This window comes from Saccopteryx leptura, chromosome 4 (genome assembly GCF_036850995.1).
Source record: "Saccopteryx leptura isolate mSacLep1 chromosome 4, mSacLep1_pri_phased_curated, whole genome shotgun sequence".
In the NCBI taxonomy this organism is placed as follows: Eukaryota; Metazoa; Chordata; class Mammalia; order Chiroptera; family Emballonuridae; genus Saccopteryx; species Saccopteryx leptura.
Genome location: NC_089506.1, coordinates 214,412,520 through 214,438,687, shown reverse-complemented (window position 1 = coordinate 214,438,687; position 26,168 = coordinate 214,412,520). Strand labels below are relative to the sequence as shown.

At 56.3% G+C, this 26,168-nt stretch overlaps 4 protein-coding genes and 1 long non-coding RNA gene across 7 annotated transcripts in view; 2 read left to right on the top strand and 3 right to left on the bottom strand.

Annotated features, from left to right (window-relative positions):
* Positions 1 to 2,061, top strand: part of CACNA1H (calcium voltage-gated channel subunit alpha1 H) — a 66,446-nt gene extending 64,385 nt beyond the window's left edge. For all 3 annotated transcript variants that reach the window (XM_066383002.1, XM_066383004.1, XM_066383003.1), the window contains one exon: positions 344 to 2,061. In XM_066383002.1, coding sequence (XP_066239099.1) covers positions 344 to 1,315 — 972 coding nt within the window. In that variant the 3' untranslated portion in view covers positions 1,316 to 2,061. The remainder of the gene's footprint in view (positions 1 to 343) is intronic.
* The window catches only part of LOC136403804 (tryptase beta-2-like), a 285,803-nt gene extending 270,760 nt beyond the window's left edge, over positions 1 to 15,043 (top strand). The window contains exons 2-6 of the mRNA XM_066383009.1: positions 13,579 to 13,647; positions 13,779 to 13,950; positions 14,059 to 14,324; positions 14,481 to 14,644; positions 14,725 to 15,043. Coding sequence (XP_066239106.1) covers positions 13,581 to 13,647; positions 13,779 to 13,950; positions 14,059 to 14,324; positions 14,481 to 14,644; positions 14,725 to 14,889 — 834 coding nt within the window. The 5' untranslated portion in view covers positions 13,579 to 13,580 and the 3' untranslated portion in view covers positions 14,890 to 15,043. The remainder of the gene's footprint in view (positions 1 to 13,578; positions 13,648 to 13,778; positions 13,951 to 14,058; positions 14,325 to 14,480; positions 14,645 to 14,724) is intronic.
* TPSG1 (tryptase gamma 1) lies at positions 4,462 to 5,953 on the bottom strand. Its single transcript, XM_066380002.1, has 5 exons — positions 5,858 to 5,953; positions 5,555 to 5,726; positions 5,181 to 5,446; positions 4,861 to 5,024; positions 4,462 to 4,780 (listed from the first exon to the last, which is right to left on the bottom strand). Exons 1-5 carry the CDS (start codon positions 5,922 to 5,924, stop codon positions 4,616 to 4,618), a joined length of 834 nt encoding a protein of 277 aa, XP_066236099.1. The 5' UTR covers positions 5,925 to 5,953; the 3' UTR covers positions 4,462 to 4,615.
* Positions 15,044 to 18,345: 3,302 nt separating the features above from the next.
* On the bottom strand, positions 18,346 to 20,520 carry LOC136402563 (uncharacterized). The gene is made up of 3 exons (XR_010750989.1): positions 20,426 to 20,520; positions 18,523 to 18,589; positions 18,346 to 18,391 (listed from the first exon to the last, which is right to left on the bottom strand). It is a non-coding gene; the product is annotated as an uncharacterized lncRNA (long non-coding RNA).
* A 1,448-nt stretch (positions 20,521 to 21,968) lies between these two features.
* On the bottom strand, positions 21,969 to 24,495 carry LOC136404348 (mastin-like). The gene is given in 8 exon segments (XM_066383666.1): positions 21,969 to 22,364; positions 22,450 to 22,595; positions 23,228 to 23,321; positions 23,323 to 23,509; positions 23,740 to 23,920; positions 24,112 to 24,136; positions 24,138 to 24,173; positions 24,484 to 24,495. Coding segments are annotated over 8 exon segments (1,077 nt in total).
* Positions 24,496 to 26,168: the final 1,673 nt, after the last annotated feature.

The window sequence follows — 26,168 nt, the reverse complement described above, 5'->3', positions numbered from 1 at the left end:
CTCAGCTTTAGCCACAGACCACCCTTCCTGTCCTCGGGGTGCCGCACTGGGCTTGCAGGGCCCATGGCAGGCTTTCCTCACTCTCAGGCTTCAGCCCTCTGCTCCTCACAGCCCCTCCCCGTGTGGCCAGCGGGGACAGTTGGCACACGTGCAGGGTGGTCCCGGGGCGTCATGGGTAGGGCTAGAGGACAGTAACAGTCACACCAGGGGCTCCCAACCCCCTCTACCCTGGGTCCCAACCTCAGGGGTCAAGAAGCTACCTTGGCCCAGGTGGGGAGCCGTCTCCGCGCCCCGGCTGCTGGCTGGGCTCTGCCTGGTCTCACCTGACCCCATGCCCTTGCAGGAGGCCCTGCTTACCAACTCCTCGGAAGCACAGGTTGGCAGCCCTTCAGATTGCGGCCTGGGAGCGGGAGAGCCTGGCAGGAAGACCCCCTCGAGGCAGGTGTCCCTGAGGGACTCCTTGCGGTCCCCGCCCCATTCCCCGAGGCCCGCCAGTGTCCGCACCCGAAAGCACCCTTGCGGACAGTGCTGCGTCTCCAGCCGACCGCCGGCCACGCGCGGGGAGGAGGCGGAGGCCCCAGACCCAGCCGACGAGGAAGTCAGCCACATCACCAGCTCGGCCCAGAGCCCCTCGCCCGAAGCCCACGGGGTGGTGGGCGGCAAGCCGGACCTGTGCAGGCTCTACGGTGCGGACGCCCAGGGTTTCCTGGACCAGCCCGGCCGAGCGGACCAGCACCGGCGGCTCTCAGTGGAGCAGAGCGGAGGAGACAGCTGCTCAGAGAACGGAGAAGTGAAGGCCCAGGCCCTGGAGGCTGAGCCAGCCCTGGGGGCACGCAGGAAGAAGAAGATGAGCCCCCCCTGCATCTCTGTAGACCCCCCCATGGAGGACGAGGGTACAGCCTGGCCCCCTGCAGCAGAGGGCGGCAGTACTACCCTGCGACGGCGAACTCCGTCCTGTGAGCCCTTGGAGGGCATGGGGGTGGACCCTACTGCCAAGGGGGAGCGCTGGGGCCAGGTGCCCTGCCGTGCGGAGCACCTGACCATCCCCAGCTTTGCCTTCGAGCCGCTGGATGTGGGGGGCCCCAACGGGGACCTGTTCTTGGACGGTAGCCACAGGGCAGCCCCAGAACCCAGAGCTTCCTCCGGGGTCACAGCACCTGCCGAACCCTGCAAAACAGAGTCTCCCGTGCTCTCGAGTGACCCCCCAGAGAAGGGGATGGGGCTGTACCTCAAAGTCCCCCAGAGCCCCATGAAGAAAACAGGGTCCCCTCCAGCCAGTCCCACCCCGGGTGACAGTGTGGATGAGCCTGTGTAGCTGGAGGAATGATGCCACACAGGCTTGGCGGCACTGGGGTCGGGGTACACCCGTGGGGTGGTCGCCCTGGGTGGGGCCATGCAAGGACCCCAGCTCGGGCCCCGCCTTAGGCAGAGGAGCCAAGAAGACATCCGCCCAGGGAGGGAGGCAGGCGCTGCTCTGGGCGAAGAGGAACAAGGCTAGCCCCTCGGACTGCAAGCCTCTACCGGTCCGTTCAGGTTTGGGTTTTTCCAAGTTTCGCTGCTGTGGTCCCTTAATGAGAGCTGCATTCGTGGGACAAGGACCAGAAAGCGACCAAAAGGAAAAAGGCAGGGGCTGCCCAGCAGAGCCTCATCCTCACATCCACTTATTTTTATAGGGAACACGCTTGGGGCCACTTGTGCCCTCGTGGGTGGCAGCTCGGCCCCCCGCAGCCATGCTTCACCGTTGCTCAGCCCGAGCTCCCGTCCATCTGTCCTGACCTACCACTGTCCCTCCATCTTCCCTTCCGTTTCCCCTCCCCACCATTCTGTCCAGAAAACAATTGACTCTGGTCCCTGAAACACCAAATCACCAGGGAGTGGGAGCCGTGCAATAAGACCACCTCCGCCGGTGCCTCCGACAGCCGTCCCGGGCTCTGGGCAGAGCCGTTCCCACCGATGCCCCTTTGTTTCATTTTGTTCCTTTTATAAATTCAGGTTAAATGTTGCAATAATCTGATGCAGAAAATTCAGCTTCTCAAGTTGAGGGGAGGGGGTTCAGAGCAAAGTGGAATAAATATTAACTTATTTAAGGAACAAGTTGGATGACAATCGGAATCCGCCCCTCCTTGTGAGAGGGTGACAAAGATGGGTGGTGACAGCCACCCCAGCAGGGTTGCAGGGTCCCCTCCTGAGCACCTGCCCCACTCGGGCAGGCCCACAGAAAGTTCAGCAGGAAAGGCTGAGCTCATTGTAGCAGCCAAGTCCATGTGACATTCACACTCTAGAGAAACTGTTAACAGCACAGGAAGCCTGCCAGAACTGAGCGGGGACGGTGGTGGCGGAGGTGGGGGGCCTCCTCTGGGGGGGCTCTCACGCTGGGCAGTCAGCCTGGGGCTGCAGAGGACACCCAGCACTCGCCATCTCCCCGCCCTGAAGTCTTCAACGCCCAGGCCTTGAGCCTTGCCCTTGCCCTGTGCTCTGCTGGCCTCTCCGATCAGCTTGTCCGCAGACCCACGGACCTCTTTCTTTGTCCTTGAAGCCTGATCTTGGGGATTTCTCAGGAGCCCAGTTTAAGGCCCAGACTTGATCTCGGCAGAGACATCTCAGCTCCCGTGGCTAGTGTTCTACCAGCTTGTGCTCCCTGATGTCCCTGTCCTCACATCCACCCCGGGTCCTGTGGTCACCACAGATCAAACACACCGCGCACCTTCCTAACCATCATCTGTCCAATGGGACCTGGTCACGAAGCTGACTAGCAGCTGTCGGAAGTGGCTGGAACTTGTCATCTTCCCCACACCCAGCTACCGGCCCAGCTCCAAATCACAGCCTGGGTTGAAGGTCCCTCCATGTCACTGACCCCTCCTAGATGTGGGGAAACTGGTACATGGCGGTGAGCATGAGGACACTTCTCAGAGTACGGACTTGTCTCCTCCAGCACTCGGCCCAGAGCCGTGGCTCGGAAGTGCATGGGCCACGTTTGCTGTAACAGTCCAGGGCTGAGTGGTGCTGTCTCTATGGGAACCACGCTGAATCGACTGCAGAACGGTGCTGGGAGGGCGCCCTTTCCAGCTCAGGAGAGGTGTTCGAGCCCATGTCAGCCCCCGCAGGTTCTAGAAGGCCTGATGGCACCCAGAGGGGGGGGGGCGGGTCCAGAGGAGCCCCAGATCTCTGCCTCCCGGGTCCCGCAGGAGGGAAGATGCCCTCACCTGTCCCCCCCATTCACCTACAGCATTGAGAACCCCTTCCCCCACCAGCACCCCATCCCATGGCTCCACACAGAACCCTACACACCCCCAGTGTTCCAGTCCTGCTCTCGAGCCAAAGTCTCGGCACCATCTTCATGGTCCCTTCCATGACACTGTGACTGGATTTGCTTCTGTGCCCACATCACAGGAGAACACAGAAGGCTGTCATGCCCCAGAGTGCCCCCCTCTCCTGTCCCTGTGGGGACGGGTCACCAGCAGCCCAGGAGACATGGGATGCATGGGGGCTTCAATGGAAGTCCAGCTTGATAACCTACCCCCCATAAGCCAACACGTGTCTGTCACTTATCACTGGCTGAGTTCCTTGAGATTCCAGGGTCAGACCAAGGGGGGCCCTGGGGCACCAGCATCTTTCCGGGTCTGGGGGATCTCAGCCTCAGGCCCCGCCCACCTACCTTCCTTACACCGCCCCCACCCAGAGGAGCCTGTGGCTTCTTGTCCCTCAGCGTCCCCCAGGACAACCAGCATTTAGAAAGGTGTCAATGTGCTTGTATAAGGTTAGCAATCCAAGGGGGTCTCCCCACTGACCACAGCAGGGAGAGCTCGGGGCGAGTGGGGGCAGAGGCCCTTCCCTGCTGGGGCTGCAGAGTCTGCCCCGGGGAATCTGCCCAGGAGACAGCCTGACACGCACAGCAGCCTGAGGCAGAAAACCAACAGTGCCCCGAGCGTGACAGGGAAGCTCGCCCTGTGACCCGGACGTCCAAGAGGATGGATGGCGGGTGTCCTCCCCCAATGCAGCCACAGGAAAACGCCACAACATGGTTCTCAAACGGGACTCTCAAAAGTGTTGCTTTTGATCAGTCGCACAAATGTAAAAGTTGGGCAGATGCATGACTTCCATATGTATGTCCAGAGTAGCCTGAGAGGCTGGGGACAGAGCTGTGGAAGGAGGAGGGGAAGGCACCGTGTGGTTGGAGGGAACAGGGTGTGGGGGCCAAGGCTAATACTGTGACCCCACTGATGGGTACCTGGGTGCCCCTAGCATGGTCTAAGCGTTCTCTTGCATTCTGCGTCCTGACTACATGTGGCTGCTCACCGGAGACACAAACTCCAGGCACCAGGGGCTGGGACGGGGCTGTCCCCACAGCAATGTCCAGTGCTCAGGGCCAGAGGGATCCCACAGTGACAGTGGCTGTGCGGCTGCCCTGGACACCCTTTCCCCTCAGTGACACCCACAGCTAGAAACACGGCCACAAACACGTGTGCTCTCCATGCATTTTAGTGAGGGTCAGTGCCCAGTGCCTACTCCTTGGGCTGAGGGTGGGGGACAGCTCAGGGCAGGGAACAGGGACGGTGGAGGTGGACACCTGGGCAGGAAGCAGTGGTCTGGGTTCCCCACAGACCCAGGGATGGGCTCAGGGCTCCTCAGGGACGTACTGGCGGATCCAGTCCAGGTAGTGGGTGACACGGGTGTAGATGCCAGGCCGATTGGGCTGGGCACAGCCGTCGCCCCAGCTGACCACACCGGCCTGCATCCACGTGCCATTGACCTTGCAGACCAGGGGCCCTCCGGAGTCACCCTGGGGAGGAAAGGGGCTAGCAGTGACTAGAGAGGCTGGGGTCAGGGGGAATGGGGACTTTGGGGAGGACGTGGACCCACCTGGCAAGAGTCCTTCTTCGTGTTCCCAGCACACATCATGTCGTCATGGACAATCTGGATGTTGTCTCCCGTGTACAGGTCAGTGTGGTATTTCGTGTCACAAACACTGTTTTCTACAATGGGGACCTTGACCTGCTGCAGGGGGTATGGTGGAGGTAGGGACTCTGGGGGCGAGAGGATAGCAATCGGTGTCAGTGGGGAGGTGGTCACTGCCCTGAGCATCTGTTGGGACCCTGTGCCCGAGACGGAACCCCAGAGCTGGGTCATGAGTGTGACCGGCCCCCACTCCCCTGTGCTCTCCACCTGTCCCTGACACTTACCTCCATTGTCCACATCACCCCAGCCTGTCACCCAGCATGGGGTCTCTGGAGGGAAGGTCTCTGAGGCAGGGGGCAGAGTGACCAGCTGGATGCTATCAGAAAGGCTCACAGGGTCCTTGAGCTCCAGCAGGGCGATGTCCGCCCCGTTCTGGGCTGTGTAGTAGTTGGGGTGCGGGATGATCCGGTTGATGGGCAGCAGCTTGTCCTGGTAATAGAGGTGCTGCTCCCGCAGCTGCACCCTCAGGATTGCGGGGTGCATGGTGTCCCTGGAGAGAGGGGGCACCTTCTCAGGGGGCTGAGCTGCCTCCTGGACACCCAGGAGTGAGGGTTGAGCCCCAGGTCCACCCCCACCCACCAGGCCCATGAACACTCACGGTCCAACGCAGTGCGCAGCCGTCAGCACCCACTGGGGGTGGATGAGGGAGCCCCCGCAGAAGTGCATCCAGTACTGCTGTTTGAGTCTCAGGCTCACCTGCCAGGGCCACTTGCACTCAGGGGCCTCCTGCCCCCCTACGATGCCCACTCGCTCCAAGGCCTGGCCTGGGGCTGATGCAGGAAGCACTGTCAGGACTGGACCCAGCCCGGCCCCTGGGATTTTGTGAATCTACCCACCCATCATGGGGGCTGTGGGAATGGGGTGAGGGGCAGGGCCAGGGCTGGCTGGGGTCGGGACTCACCAGGGGCCGTGTGGACCAGGCCCAGCAGGAGGGGCAGCGCCAGCACCAGCACCAGCAGATTCGGCATCTGGAAGGAGCAAGGAGGGGCCGCATGACGAGGCTGGGGGCTGGGCCAGGCTGGGGTCTGCCCGGTGTGGGGTGCCGATGGAGTCGAAAACCCTGGGATCAGGGGTCTGTTCAGGCCTGAGTTCTGAGGTCTTGCTGCTTTAGATCTGAGGGTCAGCTGCTAGTGCACTAACACCTAGATGGGGAGGGGTCTGGTGGGGGGTGCTTACCTCGGCTGGTTCCTGCTGCTTTGCGCCACGCACTCTCCCCTCCCCATTTATCCTTCCAGACCAGGAGGGGTCAGAGGAGGGGTGCTCAGTCCTCCAATCCAGAGTGCAGGAAGTGGATGATTCGGACCCAGGGCCCTGCCGCCCACTTCCTCCCCACGCTTTCCTTGGGTGATCCATCAGCGTCCGTGTCCGCGTGTTATCTGAACATCTCTGCTGATCACAGTGGTACTGCTGGGATCTGAGCCATCAGCAGAGATACAGGAGGATGGAAGTGACGGTGAGATAACGAGCAGCTGGTGCCAGCTTCCCTGGGACAGTCCCCCAGCAAGGCCCCAGCACCGCTGCCCTGACCTCCGCAGCCAGGGCTGACCGCTCTCCCTGCCTCTTGATCCATCGCACCTCCTCTCTCTGCCCTGGGCCTGCTGGTTGTTGGAGCCTCCCGGCTCACAGTGTCCTGGACCTCTTGCATCACCCCCCTGCATCCACGTGGCCCGTCCTGTGGCCTGAGAGAGCCTCAGCCTGCCCCCTACCCTGCCCAGACACCAGCCTGGCTCCGGGGCCCACTTGTCCCTGGCTGGCTCCAGCAGCAGCTGTCCCAGGTGACCACGTGCTTGGCCCTGTTCCTCCCCAGATTGGGTCAGCCGTTTGCCCTTGTGACCTCAGTTCTCTGATGAGGTCAACAAAATGTATTCATTTGCAGTTTGTCCAGGGGTGTGAGGGATGCTGTTTCCAGCTATCCATGTCTCTGAGCCGACTCAGTTCTGTATGGTGTGAGGCCGGGCCCGGGCCCAGGTTCTTCCACAGAAGTATCTAGCGTTCCAGCAGATTTGTTGAAAGGCCATTCTTTACTCACTGAAGTCTCGTGTCATCTTTCTCAGTACTCAGTGGGTTTCATATAGATCTTCTCCTGACCTCTCCTTCAGTTCCATTGTTCTTTCTCCTTGTAATGGCAGCACACTGTCTTGATCAATTTGCTGAGGACTTCTGTTGAATTGAAGTGGGTATTGAATTTTGTAAAGTCATTTTTCTGTATATGTCAATAATTTTTTTTTTTAGTTTGTTAATATGATGAATTACATGGATTGCTTTTCCCATATTAAACCAATTTTGCATTTCTGGAATAAATTATACTTGACCGTGATGTGGTACCCTTTCCATATCTTGAGGAATTCAATTTGCTAAAATTGGGTTATGGATTTTGGTGTCTCTTTATAGGAGCAGCATTGGTCTGCAGTTTTCTTACAATGTCTTTGGTTTTCTTATTCAAACTTCTCTTGGTCATGATGTCGTATCTGGATCCCTTATATATCTCTAGATTCAATTTGCTAATATTTTTTGGAGGATTCTTGTGTCTATGTTGATGAAGGGTATTGGTACGTAGTTCCCCCGCCTTTTGTAGTGCCTTTGACTAATTTTGGTGTCAGGGTAATCCTGACCTTATAAAAATGAGTTTCCCTCCTTCCCTTTCTATTTTCTGAAATAGATTATGTAGATTTAGCATGATTTCTTCCTTAAATGTTTGATAAATTTACAAGGGAAATCACCTGGGTTTGAAATGACCACAAACTTGGTGGTATAACGACACATTTATTTTATGTGCTCAGGTCAGAGATATGACATGGATCTCACGGGGCTAAAATCCAGGTGTGGACAGGGCTGCATTCCTCCTGGAAGCTCCAGGAGAGACTCAGTTCCCTGGCCCCTTTCCAGTGTCTAGAGGCCCCCCAAATTCCTCAGCTCCTGGCCCGTCCTCCATCTCCAGAGGCAGCCACGAGCATCTCTCTGATGCTCCCAGCTCCCATCGTCACACCCCCTGGCCACAGCCGGGGAAGACTCTGTGATCTTAAGGACTCCTGTGAAGACATTTGGTCCACCTGCTTAACTTTGGAAAATCTCACATCTCGGGGCCATCAGCTCAATCATGTCTGAAAAAGGCTTTTTATACTCTGAGCTCTCTCGTCACAGGTGTAGGGGTTAGGCTGAGGGCATCTTGGAAGGGCCGTTCTGTTGCCTTCCTTGGGCACAGTGGGCTGCAGGTAGGGAGAGGGGCCCCCAATGCTGGAGACTAATTGAGGCCCAACAGATAAGGGCCCTGAACTCCCTTCCTGTGAGGACCTAGGGATGATACTGGGTAGTCCAGCAGGCAGATGACCTGTGTCCATGCAGACCCACCCTGGCCCCTCAGACCGGGCAACATCAGGTCTCTGGGGCCTGGACAGGTGGTGTATTGTCACCCTTAGTCATCATCAGGGCAAATGTGAACACCCACTAGTGAGCCAAAGCTCTCGGCTGGGTGTTGGCGGGAAAGAGGTGAGTTGGTGCCCTGAGAAGCCTCGCCCTTGTGGATCATGAAGCAAACCCCTCCCCATGTCTCAGTCCCCCGTATCTAAGGGGGGATCACTGACCCCCTCAGCCTGTGAGCTCATGCTAGGGGGCACAGGAAAGCCCCAGCCCCTCCCGGGGCCCCTTATCAGCTCAGGCATCAGGCTCCGGCAGGACAGAGGACGGTTAGGAAGGGCTGACCCCGGTGGAACAGCTGGTGCTCTGCCATCTGATCTGTGGTGGAGGTCACAGGACCCGGGGTAAGTGACGGGACAGGGACACTGGGGAGGGCGGGTTGGCACAGAAACTCTAGCCATGGTGTCTGAGCTGTCTCTGCCAGGCTCAGTGGGCCTGGAACTGTATTTCTGAAAAAACTGTTAATGTACTTTTTAATTTTAGAACAAACTTATACCCTGCACCTAGTTTCCTCTGTTATTATTATTAACAGCTTATAATAGTATGATTTATTTGTTAGAATTAATGACCCACCCTGTTTTATTCGGATGTCCTTATTTTTTTCCTAATTTTTTTTTTTTTTCTGTCTTAGGATCCCATCCAGGCCCCATATGACATCTAATCATCTCGTCACTTTAGTCTTCTCTGGGCTGTGACGGTTTCTCAGACTCCTGGCTCATCTTGAATATTTCTGGCCTCAGTCCTAGAATCAGCCATTTCTCCAAAGGACCTGGTTCTTTTTTTTTTTTTTTTTTTTGGAGATGCTGTTGGAAACCCCAGTCTGGGCACTGGTGTGCCGGTTGCTCTTGAGGTGTCCTTGCCTCTAAGGCTTTCAGCAGACAGAACAATAAAATGTAGGCCCTGGCTGGGTAGCTCAGTTGGTTGCGGGTTCGATCCCTGGTCAGGGCTCATACAAGAATCATTTATGCATCAACCAACGGGTGTATAAATAAGTGGAACAACAAATTGATGTTTTTCTCTCTTCTCTCTATCTCCCTCTCTCTCTAAAAGCAATAAAAAAATTTAAAAAGCATGAAGAAATGTGTGTGGACTAACTAGTGTATAGACGCATCTGTATACATGTCATCATGTAGCCGTCTGTATCTATGTTAAGTTAAACACAACTTCAAATTTGTGTCTCCCGTTCTAACCCATCAGCACAGGGATCGCTCTCACCTCCTCCCATGCTTGACTGCAACCTCCCACCGAAAAGGGAGGACCCAGCGCCCAACGCCCTCCATCCACTGACTTCATTGCTCACTTCCAGGGTACCTAACGGATTGTCACCCTGCGCCCCTAGGGGAATTAACTTTATTAACCAGACCACTATGCTGTGGGTGTAAGGGGTTAAATGAAAAGAATTTCCTGTAAGGGCTCAGTCACAGAATTTCCTGTAAGGAGTTAAGGCACTGTAGATAACTAGAAGCTTAGTCCACAAACTTTAATTTTTACTTTGTTGCCTAAAAAACCAGAGAGTTCTCTTGCAGAAAGCTCCTGGATGCACCACAACCCCTGCTGTTCCAGAGGTAACAGCAAGGACACCAGATAGACCTGAGCCAACATCAGGAGGACGTTCCAGGAAGGCTCTCCAGCGGACCCGTCTCGCTCCTCCTGCACTGCTATGGGACTGACTGCATGCTCTGTGATAAATCACTAACCTCCCCAAAATATACATGCAGGCCAGTCAGCCAAGACCGGTGAGGCAGGCTTTGGATGCGCTGAGGCCCCTGCCTTCTCAGGTGGCTGGCAGTTTGATTAAAGACACTCTTACACCACTCGGCTCTCATCTCCGTGATCGGCTCTGCAGTGATGGGCGACTCGAACCCCAGCTTGTTCCGGTAACAAGTGTAGGCTCCGTGCTTTTAGTCTGACAGCGGCCACTCATTCCCAAGGGGCTGTAGGCCAGCCCCTTCTGTCTGCACCCCTCCAGGGAGCTTGTTTCTCACATTTGTAGTCCAGGCAGATGTTTGGTCACCTTCTGCATTTGTGTTTCTTTTTATCTCCAGGTGGTAGCCCCCTGCCGGAATGGACCACGGTGTGTTTCTGCATTCGCCTGTTGGGGGGCTTCTGGTTGTTTCCTCTTTGGGCTGTTACAGAGAAAGCTGCTGGGCACATCACTGTCAGAGTCTGGGGTTGCCTTGTACAAGGTTATTCCCGGCGCCTCCATGTTCAGCCCTAGTTGCTTCTCCAGGGGGTCCGGCTCCTGTCAGGGGCAGATGGCACTCAGACCCAGGATCCAGGTAAAGTTCTGCTGATTGCTCTGGGACAGAGCCAGAGAATGTACATATGTGCACACACACACTCACACACATGCACTCACACACACACTCACACAGGTGCATGCTCATGTATACATGAGCACTCGTGCACACTCACAGTGATAGGCATGAGCATACACATGCATACACACATGTGCACGCACACACTCATTTGTGTGTGCACAGTATATAGACATGAACACGCATGTACACACAAGCACACACATGCACAGTCATACACACACACACACACACACACCACTTCTATAGTCTATATTTATATTGAAACACAAGCTTTCTCTAATTCCAAACCAGAGTTTATTCCAGTTTCTCCCTTTTCATATTGGCCTGCCTTCCCTGGCATGTGAGACCTGGTTCCCATCCTTAACTCACTGGCTTTTCTGCTCAATTTCCTCCCCACAGTGGACTCTGACCCCCGCTTGGGCCAGCGTGTTGCCCAGCACCACTCCCCAGCAGACACCTGACGTGCCCAGTCCAGGCTTTGGATTGTCAGGTTCAGAGGACAGGGAGGGAGAGGAAGGGAGAAGAGTGGGAGGAGCCTGGAACTCGAGCCTTTCTGGGGGGGGGGGGTAGCAGTGTCCCTTCTAGTCTACAGTCTTCTGATGAGTGAGCAGGACGAGCATCTTGTCATGTGCTTCTTGGTCATTTGAACAGCTTCTCTGATAAACTATGGACAAAAACTTGTCTATTTTTTGGCCCTGGCCGGTTGGCTCAGTGGTAGAGCGTCGGCCTGGCGTGCAGAAGTCCCGGGTTCAATTCCTGGCCAGGGCACACAGGAGAAGCGCCCATCTGCTTCTCCACCCCTCCCCCTCTCCTTCTTCTCTGTCTCTCTCTTCCCCTCCCGCAGCCAAGGCTCCATTGGAGCAAAGATGGCCCAGGCGCTGGGGATGGCTCCTTGGCCTCTGCCCCAGGCACTAGAGTGGCTCTGGTCGCAACAGAGCGACGCCCCGGAGGGGCAGAGCATCACCCCCTGGTGGGCAGAGTGTCGCCCCCTGGTGGGCGTGCCGGGTGGATCCCAGTCGGGCGCATGCGGGAGTCTGTCTGACTGTCTCTCCCCGTTTCCAGCTTCAGAAAAATACAAAAAAACAAAACAAAACTTGTCTACTTTTTAATGAAGGTGGATGTCTTCTTAGTTGTAACAGTTCTTTTCTTCCCTCCCTCCCTCCCTCTCTTCCTCCCTCACTCCTTTCCTTCTTAAATTCAGATACATGTCCTTGGCCAGATACATTTATTGCAAATACTTTTGTCTCAGTGCATGGATTGTACTTTTATCATTTTAACAATATCATTCAAAGTGTAGGTTTAAAAAGAACTTTTTTTTTAGAGAGGCAGGGAGAGAGAGACAGGAACATTGAGCTGCTCCTATATGTGCCCTGACTGACACGTTCCACCCAACTGAACTATCCAGCCAGGGCTTAATTTAAAAAAAAAAATTATTGATAGGGCCTGACCTGTGGTGATGTGGTGGATAAAGCATCGACCTAGAACGCTGAGGTCACTAGTTTGAAACCTGGGCTTGCCTGGTCAAGGCACATATGGGAGTTGATGCTTCCTGCTCCTCTCCCCTTCTCTCTCTCTCTCTCTCCTCTCTAAAATAAATAAATAGATAGATAGATAGATAGATAGATAGATAGATAGATAGATAAGTCTTATTGCTAGAGACAGAGGGACGAAGGGAGAGAGAGTGGGAAAGGAAGCCTTCACTTCTTCCACTCATTGGTTGCTTCCTACGTGTGCCCTGACCGGGGATGGAACCCTCAACCCTCTGAACCAGCTGAGCTAACCAGCCAGGGCTGAGTGTAAGCTTTACATTTTCATGCAGTCCTATTTATCAATTCTCTTTTGAATCCCCTCTGCCTCCTTCAAGGTTGTAAAGATTTTGTACTATGGTTTCTCCTAGATGCTTTATAGTTAAAACAAAATTTTTTAAAAATTTATTTATTTATTTTAGACACAGAGGAAGGGAAAGAGAGAAAGAGAAAATTGATTTGCTGTTTCACTTATTCAGGCATTCGTTGGTTTATTCTTGAACGTACCCTGACCAGGGACCGAACCTGTGACCTCCCTGTTTCTTTGAGGGTGGCCCACAGACAAGGATGCCTCTTGGAGAAACAGGATGGGAGGGAATGGCTGACTACAGAGTCGGGACAGCACAATTGTCCCTTGGTGCAACCGTGCCTGAAGGCCTCCTGGGGGAGCCCTGACCACCTGGCAGAGAGGAGTTAACTCCCAGCAACTGGAAGGGGGGCTGTCCAAGCTCCAGTGATTAGCTGGGTGACAGAGAGAGGTATGCTCCAATATCCACTTCCTAGTCCATGGAGAGCCGGGGAGCCCAGATACGCAGAGGGCGCTGGAAGGCACGTTATAGATACTAGAGCGCCTCTCCCGCCAGCCCAAACCAGGCTGGATTAGACATCTCAGCCCCCAGAACCTAGGAAGCCAAGACCCATCAAAAGAGGAGGTGGTTGACCTCTATGCGGCTGCAATCCCACCCATGTGGATCTGTGGATCCCCAGATGGGTAGTTGGATAGTGAGGGCCTATGTCACATGGTAGCCTTTGTCTGATTTATCCACTTCCTGCACTCTGGATTGGAAGACTGAGCACCCCTCCTCTGACCCCTCCTGGTCTGGAAGGATAAAAGGGGAGGGGAGAGTACGTGGCGCAAAGCAGCAGGAACCAGCCGAGGTAAGCACCCCCCACCAGACCCCCAAACTAGGTGTTAGTGCACTAGCAGCTGACCCTCAGATCTAAAGCAGCAAGACCTCAGAACTCCAGCCTGAACAGACCCCTGATCCCAGGGTTTTCAACTCCATCGGCACCCCACACCGGGTAGACCCCAGCCTGGCCCAGCCCCCAGCCTCGTCATGCGGCCCCTCCTTGCTCCTTCCAGATGCCGAATCTGCTGGTGCTGGTGCTGGCGCTGCCCCTCCTGCTGGGCCTGGTCCACACGGCCCCTGGTGAGTCCCGACCCCGGCCAGCCCTGGCCCTGCCCCTCACCCCATTCCCACAGCCCCCATGATGGGTGGGGAGATTCACAAAATCCCAGAGGCCGGGCTGGGTCCGCTCTTGACAGTGCTTCCTGCCCCAGCCCCAGGCCAGGCCCTGGAGCGAGTGGGCATCGTGGGGGGGCAGGAGGCCCCTGAGTGCAAGTGGCCCTGGCAGGTGAGCCTGAGACTCAAACTCCAGTACTGGATGCACTTCTGCGGGGGCTCCCTCATCCACCCCCAGTGGGTGCTGACGGCTGCGCACTGCGTTGGACCGTGAGTGTTCATGGGCCTGGTGGGTGGGGGTGGACCTGGGGCTCAACCCTCGCTCCTGGGTGTCCAGGAGGCAGCTCAGCCCCCTGAGGAGGTGTCCCTTCTCTCCAGGAAAACTATGAATTCTGCAATCCTGAGGGTGCAGCTGCGGGAGCAGCACCTCTATTACCAAGACAAGCTGCTGCCCATCAACCGGATCATCCCGCACCCCAACTACTACACAGCCCAGAACGGGGCAGACATCGCCCTGCTGGAGCTCAAGGACCCTGTGAGCCTTTCTGATAGCATCCAGCTGGTCACTCTGCCCCCTGCCTCAGAGACCTTCCCTCCAGAGACCCCATGCTGGGTGACAGGCTGGGGTGATGTGGACAATGGAGGTAAGTGTCAGGGACAGGTGGAGAGCACAGGGGAGTGGGGGCCGGTCACACTCATGACCCAGCTCTGGGGTTCCGTCTCGGGCACAGGGTCCCAACAGATGCTCAGGGCAGTGACCACCTCCCCACTGACACCGATTGCTATCCTCTCGCCCCCAGAGTCCCTACCTCCACCATACCCCCTGCAGCAGGTCAAGGTCCCCATTGTAGAAAACAGTGTTTGTGACACGAAATACCACACTGACCTGTACACGGGAGACAACATCCAGATTGTCCATGACGACATGATGTGTGCTGGGAACACGAAGAAGGACTCTTGCCAGGTGGGTCCACGTCCTCCCCAAAGTCCCCATTCCCCCTGACCCCAGCCTCTCTAGTCACTGCTGGCCCCTTTCCTCCCCAGGGTGACTCCGGAGGGCCCCTGGTCTGCAAGGTCAATGGCACCTGGATGCAGGCCGGTGTGGTCAGCTGGGGCGAAGGCTGTGCCCAGCCCAATCGGCCTGGCATCTACACCCGTGTCACCCACTACCTGGACTGGATCCGCCAGTACGTCCCTGAGGAGCCCTGAGCCCATCCCTGGGTCTGTGGGGAACCCAGACCACTGCTTCCTGCCCAGGTGTCCACCTCCACCGTCCCTGTTCCCTGCCCTGAGCTGTCCCCCACCCTCAGCCCAGGGTGTAGGCACTGGGCACTGACCCTCACTAAAATGCATGGAGAGCACACGTGTTTGTGGCCGTGTTTCTAGCTGTGGGTGTCACTGAGGGGAAAGGGTGTCCAGGGCAGCCGCACAGCCACTGTCACTGTGGGATCCCTCTGGCCCTGAGCACTGGGCATTGCTGTGGGGACAGCCCCGTCCCAGCCCCTGGTGCCTGGAGTTTGTGTCTCCGGTGAGCAGCCACATGTAGTCAGGACGCAGAATGCAAGAGAACGCTTAGACCATGCTAGGGGCACCCAGGTACCCATCAGTGGGGTCACAGTATTAGCCTTGGCCCCCACACCCTGTTCCCTCCAACCACACGGTGCCTTCCCCTCCTCCTTCCACAGCTCTGTCCCCAGCCTCTCAGGCTACTCTGGACATACATATGGAAGTCATGCATCTGCCCAACTTTTACATTTGTGCGACTGATCAAAAGCAACACTTTTGAGAGTCCCGTTTGAGAACCATGTTGTGGCGTTTTCCTGTGGCTGCATTGGGGAAGGACACCCGCCATCCACCCTCTTGGACGTCCCGGTCACAGGGCGAGCTTCCCTGTCACGCTCGGGGCACTGTTGGTTTTCTGCCTCAGGCTGCTGTGCGTGTCAGGCAGTCTCCTGGGCACAGACTCCCCGGGGCAGACTCTGCAGACCCAGCAGGGAAGGGCCTCTGCCCCCACTCGCCCCGAGCTCTCCCTGCTGTGGTCAGTGGGGCGACCCCCTTGGATTGCTAACCTTATACAAGCACATTGACACCTTTCTAAGTGCTGGTTGTGCTGGGGGACGCTGAGGGACAAGCCACAGGCTCCTCTGGGAGGGGGCGGTGTAAGGAAGGTAAGTGGGCGGGGCCTGAGGCTGAGATCCCCCAGACCCGGGAAGATGCTGGTGTCCCTGGCCCCCCTTGGTCTGGCCCTGGGATCTCAAGGAACTCAGCCAGTGATAAGTGACAGATAGGTGTTGGCTTATGGGAGGTGGGTATCAAGCTGGCCTTCCGTTGGGTCAGTGGGGCTGTGAGGGAGACAGCCCACCCCCTGTGCCCTCAGAGGTCCTCTTGAGGAGCCCCCATGTAGGCCCATGTCCCTTGGGCTGCTGGCGACCCGTCCCCACAGGGACAGGAGAGGGGGGCATGACACCCCTCCGTGTTCACCTGTGATATGGGTACAGAAGCGAATCCAGACACAGTGTCATGGACGGGACCACCGAGATGGTGCCGAGACTTTGGCTCGAGAGCAGGACTGGATCCCTGGGGGTGTGGAGGGTTCTGCGTGGAGCCACGGTAGGGGAAGGGGTTCTCAATGCTGTAGTTGAATGGGGGGGACAGGTGAGGGCATCTCCCCTCCTGCGGGACCCGGGAAGGCACTGGGGGCCCGGGAGGCAGAGATCCGGGACTCCTCTGGACTTGTCCCCGCCCCCACCCCCACTCTGGGTGCCATCAGGCCTTCTAGAACCTGCGAGTGCTGGCATGGGCTCCAACACCGCTCCTGAGCTGGAAAGCGCAGTCCCCCTTCCCCAGGGGCGCCTCCCAGCGGTGTGACCGTCACAGCTTCAGCACAGACCCCACTCACAGAGGCGGTGCCACTGTCAGCCCTCGTCATCACCGGAGCGAACGTGGCACTCATTTCTGAGCGAGGCTCTGGGTTGGGTGCTGGCTGGACGGAGACAAGTCCGTGGCCCAAGGTGCTCCGTTCCGATGGTTCAGTCTCCCCACGTCTAAGAGAGGACTCTCCCATCGGGCCCATGATATGGAGCCAGGAAGGGAGTGGGGGGCGGCAGAAAAGCCCCAGCCCCTCCCAGGGCCCCGAATCAGCTCAGTCATCAGGCTCCGGCACGACAGAGGACGGTTAGAAAGGGCTGTCCCGGGCTGGGCAGCTGGTGCTGTGCCCGTCTGATGTGTGGTAGAGACCTGTGGGTTCTGTGTTGGAGACCATGGGACCAGGCATGGTTCAGAGGACAGGGACATTGGGGAGGGCGGTTGGGGAGAGTCAAGTCACAGGGCCTGAGCTGTCTCTGCTGGGCTCAGTCTGGGCCGTGAGCTGGGACCCGTCTGAGGAACCCTCAAGACCAGGCTCTTGGAGGACTGAGGAGAGGGGCCAATGTGCCCAGAGGAACTAGGGAGAGCTTCCTGGAGGGGCAGCACCTTGGCCTAGGTGAGGAGAGAAGGCTCAGGTTTGCAGCCATGATGTCTGACGCTGGGACTGGTCCTGCTATGGTCCCACTGTGTGCACCTGAGACAGCTGCCTGGACTACTGGGTCCACATGGGGCGAAGGGAGGTGATAAACCCTCCTGTCGGGGTGTGCAGAAGGAACAGGGGGGCTGTGATACAGCCTGGGTCTCAGCTCCTCCTCCACCTGCCCTCACTCCTCCGTCTTCCCTGACTCCTTCCCAGCTGGTGCGTGCAGCGCTATTGGTTGCAAAGGGATGGTGAAATATTGTGTCATTTTCCTATGGTAGTGGTTACATGACTGCATGCATTTGTCCAACTCAAACTGTGGGCTCAAAATGGGAGAAATTTAATTTGTGTGTCTGTAAGATACACCTCAATAAAACTGATTCAAAATAATTTTTTTAATTATGGAGATGTTCTCCTAAAGATATTTGTCTTGACATATCAGGGCACCAATCCATTTTTCTCCCAGAAAAACAGTAATTTACTGTGGCTAAGCTTAGGAGCACGCAGACCTTCAGCTAATAGGTATTGATGAAGCCTGCAGTTGCTCTTTCCGGCTGTGTGATCCCAGGCCAGCGAGCAGATCTTCCTGAAGCTCACAGCAGATTTCATCTATAAAAGAGGTGCTCCTTGGGAGTGTGGCAGGTGACAGATGGCTGTCTGCGTACACAGGTCTGGAGTGCTGGGAGTCGCTCAAACTGGTGGCTCCCCCTCTCCCTTCCTAATTTCTGGACTGTCACTCCTAGGCTGGCCTCCTGCAACCATGGCTCCACCCAGGAGAAACTCCTCCAGGGTGCCTCAGTTGCCTGCACTGTGCCCTCTGGCTTGCTCCTGGGCCCCGCCCAGCCCACCTCCACCAGCCCTGCTCATCTCCCCTTCCTCCCAACCCTCGTCCCGCCCCTCCAGGGTGCCTCAGTCGCCTGCACTGTGCCCTCTGGCTTGCTCCTGGGCCCCGCCCAGCCCACCTCCACCAGCCCTGCTCATCTCCCCTTCCTCCCAACCCTCCTCCCGCTCACACAGCAGTTTGCTCCCGAAGGCGGGTGTGGTGGAGATCCTGGGGGATGCCTCATGTGCCCCAAGCCTCCATACGGTGCCTACGCTTGCACCCCAATCAAGAGAGGTGACCTAAGTGACAGCAGCAGCAATGTCTCAGGCAATGGGGAGCCTGCCCCCCCATGATGCCCACTCGCTCCAGGGCCTGGCCTGGGGCTGGAGCAGGAAGCATCCCCAGGACCAGACCCAGCCCGGCCTCTGGGCTTCTGTGAATCTACTCATCCATCCTGGGGGCTGCGGGAATGGCGTGAGGGGCAGGGGCAGGGCTGGCCGGGGTCGGGACTCACCAGGGGCCGTGTGGACCAGGCCCAGCAGGAGGGGCAGCGCCAGCACCAGCACCAGCAGATTCGGCATCTGGAAGGAGCAAGGAGGGGCCGCTGTTAGGTTGGCCGAAGGAGGGACGCACAAGGCCTGATGAGTTTTATAAAAAGTTTATTTATGCATCTGCAAAACAGACAGGCTGAGACCCTGGTGGCATCAGCAGAGAGCGGCAGGAAGGGGTGTTAGATATAGGGTTTGCTGCGGGCCTTTGCTGGCATGGGGTCAGTGCACCTGGACATGCTCAGATCAGCATATCCTGCTTTATGACCTTCGTCACAGACTGTCTTCTTTTCCTAACCCTCAGACCCCTCGCAAAAGGCCTCGTCCCAAGGACACTTCCCAGAGCCTTCCCAGGGGATAGAAGCCCTTTGCCCCTCCTCAGGAAAGAAAGCCCTGTGGCTCCACCTTGTGGCCATGCCTGCAGACACAGCTCCAGGCTCAGGTTTGTCTAGCCCCAGCCCTTCCACAACACAAGTTCCTAGGTCTCTTTTCCCTCCCTTGGAGGCTCTGGCCCCTGAATTGCTCAGATCCTCTTTTTTTTTTTAAGAGGAGAGAAGATAGTGAGACAGACTCCCGATTGCGCCCCAACTGGGATACACTCAGCAACCCCTGTCTGGGGCTGATGCTAGAATCAACTGAGCTATTTTTAGTACCTGAGGCTGCCACTGGGACCAACCAAGCTATCCTCAGTGCCCGTGATGGATGCTCTAACCAATCAGGCCACTGGCTGCGGGAGGGGAAGAGGGAGAGAAGAGGGAGAAGGCAGGGGAGAGAAGCAGATGATCACTTCTCATGTGTGACCTGATCAGGAATCGAACCTGGGACATCCATACACCAGGCTAACCGGCCAGGGCCAAACCTTCATTCTTAATTCTGAAAACACTAACTATCTGACTACACCCCTCACCACTGGAGAAAAGCCCTTTCACTGGCTACAAAGGGATTTACAATCCCACGGAACCCAGTGGCGAGGCGAAAACACCAACACCCCTCCTGTCAGGCAGGGGATGAACTAGATATACATATATGTGGAGCCTGACCAGGTGGTGGCGCAGTGGATAGAGCCTCGGACTGAGATGCAGAGGACCCAGGTTCGAGACCCCGAGATCGCCAGCTTGAGCGTGGGCTAATCTAGTTTGAGCAAAAGCCCATCAGCTTGAACCTAAGGTCACTGTCCTCTGCAAAGCTCCAGCAAGGGGTTACTCAGTCTGCTGAAGGCCCGCGGTCAAGGCACATATGAGAAAGCAATCAATGAACAACTAAGGTGTTGCAACGCGCAATGAAAAACTAAAGATTGATGCTTCTCATCTCTCTCCGTCCCTGTCTATCCCTCTCTCTGACTCACTCTCTGTCCCTGTAAAAAATAAATAAATAAATAAATTTTTTTAAAAAATTACATATATGTGGATCACCTGGCAGCCACCGATCAACATGGCCCCACTGACGGGGTAATCACTTAGGCAGAACACCAAGAGAGGCAGCACCAGGCTGTGCTTCTGCCAGGCCCCCTCACTCCCTGGGCAGAGCAGACCCCCAAGGAGGACCCATCTGCATCGTGGTGCCTTGCAGCTGAGTCTCAGGCCTCATTTTCCCAGATACAGGATTTCCTGGAGAAGTCCTGGCTCAAGTCCTGGCTCCCAGGAAACCCAGACTTCTGTCCTGGGCACATGGGGGAAGCAGCTCCCGATCCGCCCACCCTGGAGCTTCCATTCTCCCTAACTCTAGAGTCCAGGCCTTCCCCCAGGCACCCGAGTCAGTCAGCGGAAGGAAGGACTGTTTTCACCCTGGCCTCAGGCGCCAGGCGTCTCCATCACTAAAGGATCTCAAAGGCTGCCACCACATTTTAGAAATCAGCTTCCCGGGACCAACCTGTCTCCGAAGGGTGTAGAGTCCCCTCACTCACGATACAGGGCTGCATCAGGCTCCAAAGGCTCTTGTGGGTCCTGACCCCAACCTGCAGGGGCAGGAACACACCACAGCCGTGCACCAACAATCCCTTCAAAATCTTAATTCAGCTGAAACAACGCACAGCACTGCCTGGGGGAAGGAAGGGGATTTACAGCTGAGTTCTCACTTCCTAGATTTGAAACGGGAGCTTTTCTTGTCCACTGTAACCCCCGGTCCCACCCATCAGAAGAGATGAGCTTTGCAGAGGACAGAGATGATACAGCATGGTTCTCTTCCAGCAGGGGGCGCCAACACCAGGAGAATGGCCGAGAACTTGGGATGGGAAGGAGGGGAAAACTAGGCTTGTTCCTGGCCGACTGAAGGTTCTCCCAGCTCAGGAGAAGCTCAGAATGAGAGACTGAGGTTCCTTCTGCGTTGGAGCAGGTGAACTATTTCACCCTTAGAGTGAGACTGTATACCAGGGGTCCCCAAACTTTTTACACAGGGGGCCAGTTCACTGTCCCTCAGACCATTGGAGGGCCGGACATTAAAAAAAAACTATGAACAAATCCCTATGCACACTGCATATATCTTATTTTAAAGTAAAAAAACCAAAACGGGAACAAATACAAAGAAGAAGTAAATTTAAATTAATAAACTGACCAGTATTTCAATGGGAACTATGCTCCTCTCACTGACCACCAATGAAAGAGGTGCCCCTTCCGAAAGTGCGGCGGGGGCCAGATAAATGGCCTCAGGGGGCCGCATGCGGCCCGTGGGCCGTAGTTTGGGGACCCCTGCTGTATACTTTATGTGGTCCAAGAAGTTGATCAAATTGAAGAATGAGGATTAGGCGCGCCAGGTCAGAAAGCGCAGTAATCACAATGGAAAAACAATACTTTCTGCTTTCATGCTGCCAAAACAAGTCATTCAAAACATCAGTTACACATGACTGCGATTGAAGGAAGAAAGATGACGGTCTGATGCCGCGCAGGTCTGGGAGCAGTCCTCCAGGTCGTGATTTCAGACCCCAGGCAGAAAACTCGTCCCCCACCCCAGCCAAGAGAACCCACCCATGTTGCCTTCTTCCATGCTGCAGTCATAGTTGGCTATTATTTCTCACACCATCCGCTATTCATACCCTGGGTACCCACACTAGGAACATCCCACCCACCCGCTGCTTTGGCCACACCCACAAATAAGTACACTCTGTCAAGAGCCTGTTTTACTTATTTATTTATTTTTTAGTTAAACCAACAGCTTTATTGAAAGATGAGGACAGCGGAGCGCCCTTAGCTCCCAGGTCCTGGAGGTATCGGCCTCAGGTTTGGAGCGTCCTGGCATCCTGCAGCCCGAGAAGGCGTGGAGTCCGCAGCGCGGGCATTTACAGAAACGCCACGGTCACACGTTCTGGGGCCGCAGACGCGCACGCGCAAGCAGAGCTCGGCGGGAGTGACCCCCTACTCCCCAGCCTGTTTTCTTCGCAATTTAATGAGCTACAGAGAATGCGTATGAGGCAGGAGCTCTAGAATGCTCCCTGCAACCCCACTTCAGGGCTCGGGGCTCCTCTCCCTTTCACCTCTCGGGGAGAGACAGGGTACTGAAGGGGCTGGATGGGGGGCAGGAGAGTCTCAGAGCGGGGATGGAGGAAAATGCTGGGTGCAATGGTTGGGGAAGGAGCATGAGGGTCCCACAAACACCCTGGGGAGCCTGTCTTTATCTCATGTGGGCAGAATCCTTGTCCTTGCCCCAGGCTCAGGGAGAGTGGGGGGAAATATTTTTGGATCCACAACAAGAAGGATGTCACTCGGGCATAGACTCCAGGAAAGCCGGGTAGTCCGCAGCTTTTCGCCCAGCTCACCACCCCTACCTGGAGCCAGGTGGCCTTCCATTGACAGACCAGAGGGCCCCCAGAGTCACCCTGCGGGGAAAAGGAGACAGATGGTCAGTACTCAGGATCCCTGCAGTCAGGAGCAGTGGAGGGAGGCCACAGTCGGGTGGCTCACCTGGCAGGAGTCCCGGCCCTGGCGACCCGCACACAGCATGTCGTCCTTGATCGACATGTTGATCTTGTCATATTGCTGCTTACACAACTCATTCCCCACGATGGGGACCTCCACCTCCTGCAGACTGTGGGGCTCGGGCAGCTGCACTGTGAGGAGAAGCTAAGTTCTCCTGTGGTCCTGAGGGGGCCTACAGTCACAGGTCATGGGTTCGAGAACCAGCGCTGAGCCTCAGCGCCCCCCGGGGGCCCCAACTCTCTGGGTTCATTCCAGGCCAATGGGCTGATAATCTTTAGGCTGACACTGTGGGCACCAAGCTCCAAAAAGAAACAGGAAATTTTTTTTTTACCCACAAAAAATTTTTATTGGGAAAAATCATAGCAAGTGTTTTCTCCCAAGAAATGTGGAGTGGGTAGACCTAGTATCAAATTTGACTTTGCTTATTTAATAGTGAATCCTTGAGCAAGTCGCTCCAGCTTTCGCTCCTTGTTTTCCATCCCACCATCAAGACTGTAGGGATAATGGGACCCACAACAAGGGGAGACCCACGTAAGGGCGCACATGGGGCCTGGTGCAGAGGGAGGGCAAAGTAACGCCCGTGGCCTGGCCTTGCTCTCGCTACTCTGGTTTCAGCTCCTTTACAGAGTCCTCTCGAGCCATCTGCCTCCTGCAGCCAAGGAAGACCCGGAGGGAGCCCAGCCGGGGCCTCATCTGTACAGCGCGGCCCTACCCAGCCTGCCCTGGGCCTCTTCCTCTCACTCCAACTCATTGGGATTCTTACCTGAGGGTCTAATATTGCCCCAGCCGGTCAGCCAGCATTTTGAGCCTGAGAGGACCATGAATGATGCTGGCGGGGGGGGGGGGGGGGGGGGGGATGATCCACTTGACTAGGTTAGACTGTGTCACAGGGTCCTTCAGTTTGAGAAGTGTCACATCCGCCCCACCATTTCCTTTCAGTGTAAGGTCATGCTTGAGATGACGGATGACCATAGCCACCACCCTGTTGACCGAGGGTCTCACTTGTCCTACTAGGACCTTAAAGTGCTGAGCCTCTGGCTTTTTCCTGGGGGACAGAAAACCAGAAGTTTCTAAGAGACTGCGGCAGAAGAGCAGGAAGTGAGCTGCCCGCTCAGAGCCCAGGAGCCTCCCCTCCGTGGTGGGCAAGGGAACTCTAACAAGCTGAATCCTGGTGGGAGAACTGCAGCCACCCAGCCCGGGAACTGCTCGCAACACGTATCCTGTCCCCCTGACCTTGTCCACCACACCCAGGGCGCTGGCAGGATCGGACCTTACCCTGGAATACAGTGGGCAGCTGTCAGCACCCACTGGGGGTGGATGAGTGAGCCCCCACAGGAGAGCTCCCACATGTTTGTTGTTAGGTTCTTGACCCACGGGCTCACCTGCTTTAGCCACTTCCCAGCGGGGGCATCATGCCCCCCTACGATGCCCACCAGTTTAGCGCCTGGCCCGGTATCTGGGGAAGCAAAGGAGGAGCCATCATGGACCCAGGCATCCCTGCCCAGAACTCAGCACGACTCTTACATTCAGTCCCTCCCCATATGAGGGCCACTCCCATATGGGGATCACCAGCAAATCCCAGGGCTGGCCTCTGAGAGACCAGGTCAGGGCTTTGGATACAGGGCAGGCTTGGGGGTCAGGACATACCTGAGGTCACAGGCAAAGAGCCCCCCCAGGCAGGGGAGAGTCAGGAGCAGCAGCCACGGCATCTGCAGGGGAAGAGAGGAGAGCCAGGGTGAGGAGATCCGGGAAAGGGACCCTGGGGATCGGGAATGGAGAGGGCGGGGGTTTGAGCAGCATCCTCACCACGCCAGGTGTCTCTGCATCCTGCTCCTGTCCCCTCTGAGCCCCTTTATACTCCCTACCCAGGAACTGAGCAGAGGGGAAGCCTGCCCTCCTTTGGGGTAGGGCACAGGAGGAGGCAGGGCTTATCCCGTCACTGGGACCAGCGGTGACCAAGAGGCCATCTATCAAACAAGAAATATTGAATGTCTTCTCTGAACCCAGCAGAGAACTTACTATTGGAGACATATCAGTAGTGAGATAGATAGTATGCCTATGGGAAATAATAAAATAAGATGCTCTGGCCTGACCAGGTGATGGCACAGTGGATAGAGTATCAGACTGGGATGCAGAGGACCCAAGTTCGAAACCCCGAGGTCTCCAGCTTGAGCGTGAGCTCACCAGCTTGAGAGAGGGGTCACTGACTTGAGCGTGGGATCATAGACATGACTCCATGGTCCCTGGCTTGAGCCCAAAGGTTGTTGGTCTGAAGCCCAAGGTCACTGGCCTGAGCCCAAGGTCACTGGCTTGAGCAAAGGGTCACTCGCTCTGTTAGAGCCCCTCACCCCCAGTCAAGGCACATATGAGAAAGCAATCAATGAACAACTAAGGTGCCCCAATGAAGAATTGATGCTTCCATCTCTCTCCCTTTCTGCCTGTCTGTCTCTATCTGTCCCTCTCTCTGTCTCTCTCTCTGTCTCTGTCACAAAAAATAATAAAAAAAAAATAAAATAAGATGCTCTGAAACAAATCAAACAGAGTAAGAGCGTAAACAGAATAGAGGGCTTTGCGCCTGAGCCAAGAGCTGGGTGATAGCAGAGCTTCCAATGCTCCCCTTCTTCCTTTGAGGCCTTCCTTGTCCTCATGAATGGACAGGCTCGCTGGACCTGGAGGCAAAGTTTGCAACAACACCAAGAGCTAGAGGAGACGGGAAGGATCCTTCCCTGGAGCCGCTGGAGGAAGCGGGGCCCTGCTGACGCCTGGTTTTAGACCTCTGGCTTTCAACACTGTGACAGAATATGTTTCTGCTGTGTGAAGGGCCAGCAGTTGGTATTTGTTAGAGCCGCCCCAGGACACTCATGCACACTTGCTCAACTGTCCTAATATATCATATGCATGATCAGACTTTGTCAACATGCAGAGCAAAGGATGAGAGAGGTGCCAGGTTAATGCTAGCTTTCATCCCCTCTCCTCACACCCAAGGGATGACTTCTGCACATTCCCCAGGGCCCCCGAGCCATCCCTGAGGGTGCCGGGAGCTCACCTTCCCTCTCAGGCCGCCTGCTTTCTGAGTGGAGGGGCTTTGTCCTCCAACTCCAGCCCTAGGCAGAGGCCGGCCACCCAGCCAGGGACAGACTTTTCTGCCCTTTGGCATTCTGAGAATCATTCTCCCCCAAGCGTGGAATCAGACTGGACAATGGTTTGAGAGGAGAAGCCAGAGGAGCGGGAGGCGCCCCCACACTCCTGAGCCCCTGCCCGTCCCCAGCGAGCCAGGCAAGGAAGCCATCTAAGGATGCTTTGCAGCGCTCAGACGAGCTCAGGTCTCTAGAAACCCATCATTCCTTCTTGAGGCCAGAGTCACTGTCATCCTCGCCGAGATTTCCGTTACTCAGTGGACACCCAGAATCCTCAGGAGACACTCAGGAGCTCTACAGGAAACCAGCACAATCCAGCAGAGCCAGGGGGTCCCATCAGGGAGGGAGGAGTGAGCCTCCAGGAAGGGAGAAGCTGGGCTCACAGACCCAGGAAGTTCTGCAGGCCCAGGGGGCAAGACCTGGGGGTGGTAAGCGGGGGACTTCCTGCCCGCCCCCACCACTGGTCTGGACAGAGCCCTCATCTTCACCCACCCTCAGTAGTGGATGTGGGTTCAGGGCTGGTTCCCAGGGCCTAGATGACAGAAAGACAAATCACGGAGGTGTCAG